At 39.6% G+C, this 6,671-nt stretch overlaps 1 protein-coding gene across 1 annotated transcript; it reads left to right on the top strand.

The window, feature by feature from the left end:
- The first annotated feature begins 6,145 nt into the window (after nucleotides 1–6,145).
- LOC100772320 (60S ribosomal protein L39-like) lies at nucleotides 6,146–6,314 on the top strand. Its single transcript, XM_035441330.1, has one exon. The coding sequence runs from the start codon at nucleotides 6,159–6,161 to the stop codon at nucleotides 6,312–6,314; it is 156 nt and encodes a 51-aa protein (XP_035297221.1). The 5' UTR covers nucleotides 6,146–6,158.
- Nucleotides 6,315–6,671: the final 357 nt, after the last annotated feature.

Below are 6,671 nucleotides of genomic sequence, written 5' to 3'. Positions count from 1 at the left end.
AATGTGACTTTCCTCCAGTTTCTTCATGTGGGCACTTAGTACTATGCACTTCCCTCTTAGCACTGCTTCCAGGGTGTTCCATAAGTTTGAGTATGTTGTGTCTGCATTCTCATTAAATTCTAGGAAGTCTTTAATTTCTTTTCTTATTTCTTCCTCAACCCAGGAATGATGCAATTGGGTGTTATTCATTTTTCATGCGAATGTAGGTTTTCTGCAATTCATATTGCTGTTGAATTCTAGCTTTAATGCATGGTGGTCTGATAAGATACAGAGGGTTATTTCAAATCTTTTGTAACTGTGGAGGTTTGGTTTGCTGCCAACTATGTGGCCAATTTTTGAGAAGGTTCCATGTGGCGCTGAGAAGAAGGCATATTCTTTTGTGTTTGGATGGAATGTTCTATAGATATCTGTTAAACCCAGTTGTGTCATAACTTCTGTCAGATCCTTTGTTTCTTTGTTAAGTTTCTGTCTAGTGGTTCTGTCCAGTGGGGTAAGGGGGGTGTTGAGGTCTCCACTATAAGTGTGTGTGGTTTTATGTGTAGTTTGAGATTTAGTAGTGTTTCTTTTACAAATGTGGGTGCTTTCATATTAGGGGCATAGATGTTCAGGATTGAGACTTCATCTTGATGGACTTTTCCTGTGATGAGTTTGAAATGCCCTTCTTCATCTCTTTTGATTGTTTTCAGTTTAAAGTCTAATTTGTTAGATATTAGGATTGCTACCCCAGCTTGTTTCTTGAGCCCATTTGATTGGAAAATTTTTTCCCATCCTTTTACTCTGAGGTATCGCCTGTCTTTGAAATTGAGGTGTGTTTCTTGTAAACAGCAGAAGGATGGATTCTGTATTTGTATCCATTCTGTTAGCCTATATCTTTTTATGGGTAAGTTAAGACCATTGACATTTAGGGATTATTAGTGTCCATTATTCATTGGTTCTTCTTTGTTTTGGATTTATTGTTGGTGGTGTCATTGCGTGTGGGTTTTGCCCTCCTGTTTCTTTTTGTGTTTGGTAAAATTAGATTATCTATTGCCAGTGTTTTTGTGAGTGTAGTTATGTTCATTGGGTTGGAGTTTTCCTTCCAGAGCCTTCTGTAGTGCTGGATTTGTGGATATGTATTGTTTAAATCTGTTTTTGTCATGGAATATCTTGTTTTCTCCATCTATAGTGATTGAAAGTTTTGCTGGGTACAGTAGTCTGGGTTGACATCCATGCTCTCTTAGTGCTTGTAGGGTATCTATCCAAGACCTTCTGGCTTTCAGAGTTTCCATTGAGAAGTCGGGTGTGATTCTGATTGGTTTGCCTTTATATGTTACTTGGCCTTTTTCCTTTGCTGCTCTTAATATTTTCTCTTTATTCTGTAGATTTGGTGTTTTGATTATTATGTGTCGGGGGACTTCTTTTTGTGGTCCAGTCTGTTTGGTGTCCTGTAAGCTTCTTGTACTTTCATAGGCATATCCTTCTGTAGGTTGGGGAAGTTTTCTTCTATGATTTTGTTGAATATGTTTTCTGTACCTTTGAGCAGTGTTTCTTCACCTTCTTCTATACCTATTATTCTTAGGTTTGGTCTTTTTACGGTGTCCCATATTTCCTGGATATTTTGTGTTAGGGATTTGTTGGACTTGAGGTTTTCTTTGGTTGATGAATGTATATCCTCTAGCGAGTCTTCAATAGCTGAGATTCTCTCTTCCATCTCTTGAATTCTATTTGTTATACTCACATCTTTAGTTCCTTTATGGTTTATCCAGCCTTTCCATTTCCAGCATCGCCTCATTCTGTGTTTTCTTTATTGTGTCTATTTCAGCTTTCATGCTTTGAACTGTTTCAAGAACTTCCTTCACTTGTTTGGATGGTTTTTTGGGGGTTTCTTTAGATTCTTTAAGAGATTTGTTTATTTCTTGAATTTTTTGGTTTGTCTTTTCCTCCAGTTCCTGTAATTTTTTGTTTGCTTTTTCTTCTATTTCTTTAAGGGATTTTCTTGTTTCCTCTTTGAAGGTCTCTATCATCTTGCTGAGATAATTTTTGAGGTCCATCTCATCTTCATGCTCTGTGTTGGGCTTTTCAGATCTTGCTGGAGTGGAGTCCCTAGATTCTTGTGGTGTCATATTGGTCTTTCTGTTGTTGAGTGAAATCTTATTCTGTCTTCTCCACATATCTTCTTTTAGTGGGTGAGGTGGGGTCTCTCTATCTCCTCTTGTGACCCAGTGGTGTGTGGGGGCCAGGAATTCAATGTCCACAACTCTGGATGGTCTTGACTCTCCTGGTAGTCTCCTCACTAGTTCCTGGGTCAGTCGGTGGAATGGAGGAGTGGGGAGCTAGCAGATTCGGGGCACAGAGAGCTCCTCCCTTCCTGGGCTTGTCTACCCCAAGCCCTCAGGCGCAGGTGGGGGTGGGGGGTGGTCAGGGTAGATGATGTTTTGGGCGGGAGTCGGGAAAGGGCAGAGACTCACTCACCTAGTTCCTGGGTGGGTCAGCGGAATGCTAGAGTTACATTTTTGAAGTCATTATCCTTGCTAAATTATTTTGGAAAGCTTCAGCCATTGAGCAACTCTTTCTGAGAATTACAGATTATAGTTACCCATGCTTCTCATACCTATGAGGTTAGTCAGACATAGATATTTGACCTGCAAACAATTCAAAGACCTGCAGAATATGGCATTTAAATGTTTCAATATTAGTACTCCATTGATTTGAGACACAATTGCTCCTGACAGCACTAAGCTATTCTCGAGAGTATGTTGGATGCTGATGACACTCCATATGGAGTTCATTTTCTCCTCAGCTACTGGCCTCTTGGGCAAAGAACTGCCCCCACCTCAACTGCTGACCTTAGACATACTGTCCTAACTGAGCTTACAGGAGATAGAAATGAAGAAGACTGCTGAACCCTGCCAAGTCAGGGTAAGACAGTTTTTTTTTTTTAATTTCCCTGCTTCTGAGATGGTCCATCTGAAACTTTAGGCCTTAGCCGAAGTTGGTCTTAGCTTGAACCTTTGGAAGTTGCATGCTTGCACGTTCTGCCTACCCTAGTATTTTTAATTTCCTTCTCAGGTCTTTGATAAGATTGAAGACTAGACAGCTAGAGCAATATCCTCTTTTATCTTAGATTTAGACTTTCCAGATTAGGATTGCTATCAGAGTCATGCCTTTGTCATGCCTTTACTCTGATATTGGACATGAATACTAGACATGTAACATATATCTATTGCTCAGTGTTGCTCTTCATGATAGTAAGTTTAATTTGTGTATGTTTACTTTTCCCTTTTCCTGGAATATACTTGACATTTGTTATCATTGTATATAGTTTTTGCATCAGGCTTAAAACCTTCTTCTTTAGACTAAAAGGGGAATTGTAGGTGTCTTGTCAGTGAATTTGTAGCAGTGACCACACCTCCTTGGGCATAACCTCAGGCAAATGGAAGCAGAAAGAGGGAAGCTTTAGGCGTGGCTTTCCTTGGCAAGCTTCTTTTTGGTGGGTCATCAGACCCAGTAGGAAAAGCAGGGAAATGCTCCAGAGGTTCTTTGTATTTTTTCTGCATAATTGTTGCCCAATAAACACCCATTTATCATTTATCTTGGGTCTAGTCATATAATTACATACTCGCCGTCACTTGTTCCTCTTTTCCATGTCAGATCAAATGGGTTAGCATTTACTTTTGGTTAATGGCTTTTCTAGTTTCTGAGTGCCTATGGATACCCCACAGATGATGGAGGTACCTGTGCCCTGGTAGAAAAGACCCTTAAATATTGTCTCCAAAATTCCTGTCAGTGTGCCTTCTGTTTCCTGCAGGTCCTGGCTGAGAAGAGAGTGAAGAAACTGAGAGCTGGCTGACAAACATTCAGAAGAGACTGTGCCCTCCCAGGAAGCTTAGTAAGAAATCCCGCCTATCCAGAGTGATCTTCCTGGGAAGCATCTCCTTTAGAAGTGGCCACATAAGGTACACTAACCGTATCTGGATGATAATGAGCTATTGTATTTCTCCACAGTCCCAGTGGACAGTAAACTCTAGGACACAGAAGGGCTATAATGCCCATGAAATCAACTTTAAACAGACTTAGAAATAATATTTTCATGAGCTGTGAGGCTCCATAATAATTGTAAATCATGTATTACCTTTTTTTTCTTCTCCCCTCATCTGAAAGTTCCATGGCCTATCAAGTACATAGTTTTAGCAATTTCAATGGTGCCTGAATAATTCTATATGGCCTTTGTTTGTTTTGAATGACCAATAACCCAAACTATCCAGGTTCTAACATCAACCACACCTCTCCAGGGTAGAGGCAGCCAAAGATGGAATCCTGGCATCAGCCAAGAGGAGCAGACAGACTGGAGGTCAACAGTTGATAGAAGCTGAACTACTGCACTCCAGTTGGATGATCAAATACATTGACTGATGGACACTATAATAAAGCAGAAAATAGATGAGGGCATTAATGTCTCTGTGTGTACATGTGCTCAGCTTAAGGTACCACACTTGGAGAAACCAATCATACATTGGACTACAGAGGAGATCATAGTAAATTTCAGATGTCAGCAATCAATGCCAGAGGTTAGTGTGGCCTCTACAGCACAAAGGTTGACACAAAAATTTATGAAGCATCTTATGTTTCTGTGAAATGTTACCAGCTACAGAGGAAACCCCACCCAGTGGTCCTATTCTGGACATTTACCTGCTGCCCAAAAGGAAGTTGATTAGGAACCAAACCTGAGAAGCATCCCAAGTAGAGAGTGAGAAAAAAACTCAGTTTTTGTGGCATCTCCTAGGTGGCCAGCCACAATATCTCCTTACTAGCCACCATCTGTCAAAGACTCATTGGGGTAAATGATGAATGCAAGCTTCCTACTTTCTATGAGAAGCCTTGGCCCAGGAAGTAGTCGCTGATGTTCCAGGTGAGAAATGGAAGGGTTTTGTGGTCAGAATCTGATGGGACATATCCTTCTGTATGCTGTGAATATGTTTCTCTTGTTGGTTGATGAATAAGGCTGTTTTGGACAATGAGCGGGCAGGAAATCCAAAGAGGGATAGAGAAAGGTAGTAGGCAGAGTCAGGGAGACACCATGTAGCTACCGAGAAAACAAGAGACCCAGGCATCACCGGTAAGCCAAGACCACATGGAGATACACAGATTAATAGAAATGGGTTAATAATTAAGAGAAGGCTAGCTAATAAGAAGCCTGAGCCATTAGAAAACAGTTTATAATTAATATAAGCTTCTGTATGTTTATTTGGGACTAAACGGCTGCTGGACCCTGTGGGACAGAAATCTCCATCTACAGGAATCAATTATAGGAATGACAAATAAGTTTTTCCCATGAAGCAAGATGTCTTGAGCCATGGCCTACTGTGCTTGCTATTGAGTAAGACACCAAGGAAAACTGCTGAGAAAGAAAAAGTGAGAATATATTTGAGGATGCACTAAGACTGCCAATCTGAATGCTGCCAGTCAACTTGGTTGCTGAAAAAAAAGAAAAGGAGAGCATAGTCCTGGACTGACAGACACTACTGTGCCTCAGCAGTTGGAGCCCAGAAGAGCTAGCAAAATTGAAAGTTTTTCAGTCTCTAAAGAAGCTGATGTAGCCCTATATGCCATCAGAAAGCCCCTTGAACAGAAAGTAAGGTTAGAAATTCAGAACCAAAACACCCAAGTTTCAGCACAGTGTTACTCCTGTGTTCTGCAGCACAAATGCCAAGGAGATGCTCTGAACAAGCAATGCACTAAGAAAAGCAATCAGGAGGTTTCAGAATATGCTGAACTTTGGTCCAAGAGATTGAAAGAAAGCCAAAGAAAAATTCCAGGAGAAGATTGCCTAAAGATATTGGTTCTCCTCGCTGCAAACTTCTAATTAATTCTAATTCTGGGTCCAGTCAAAACTGTTTTAAAGAGTAGTAAATAAATAATCAGACCTTGAGAAAGAAGAAAGACAGCTTATTTTAAAACTTTCAAATGAACAGGCAACAGACTACACACACGCTTGCCCAAAAAGAAATAACCAAACTTGAAAAAATAGAAACCACATAGAGTAGTTTTTCACTGAAATAAATAAAACTGAAAACTAAAATATCACTGAAATAAATAAAACTGAAAACTAAAATAACAGAAAATAGCTCTTTGCCTTTCCTCTGCCATCGTGTATCATACGCCTGAGTCAGCTTCTCACCATGTCTTCTCACAAGACTTTCAGAATCAAGCAATTCCTGGCCAAGAAACAAAAGCAAAATCGGCCTATTCCTCAGTGGATTCGGATGAAAACCAATAACAAATTCAGGTACAACTCCAAGAGAAGACACTGGAGGAGAACCAAGCTGGGCCTATAAGGATTCACACAATCGATGGCAAGACTTGAGAGTTTGTACACAATCTATGCTATCAGATGGAGTTCAACATTTTTAACCTAAAGACATTGTCATGTTTAAGTTGGGAATGGTTTGTCCAGTAATAAAAATATAGAGCCTTTCAAACTGAAAACAAAACAGAAAGTAAAAAGAAAAAACTTCTTATCGACTGAAAATGAATATTTCTAAAAATTAAATAGAAAAATCAATATTTTGCATAAACATCTTGACTTTTTAATATAACTTCTTTTCATAACGTAAATGGAAATGAGTCAATGTCATCAAAAAAGGCATAGCAAAATGATATTTTTTGGATGAATAAATTAAAACTTGTAGCTT

This window comes from Cricetulus griseus, chromosome 3 (assembly GCF_003668045.3).
Source record: "Cricetulus griseus strain 17A/GY chromosome 3, alternate assembly CriGri-PICRH-1.0, whole genome shotgun sequence".
NCBI classification, from domain to species: domain Eukaryota; kingdom Metazoa; phylum Chordata; class Mammalia; order Rodentia; family Cricetidae; genus Cricetulus; species Cricetulus griseus.
The sequence above is the reverse complement of the archived record's forward strand: the minus strand, read 5'-3'. Positions and strand labels throughout refer to the sequence as shown.

Excerpts from the sequence above, each read along its gene's own strand:
- LOC100772320 (XM_035441330.1), top strand. The coding sequence starts at position 6,159 with ATGTCTTCTCACAAGACTTTCAGAATCAAGCAATTCCTGGCCAAGAAA.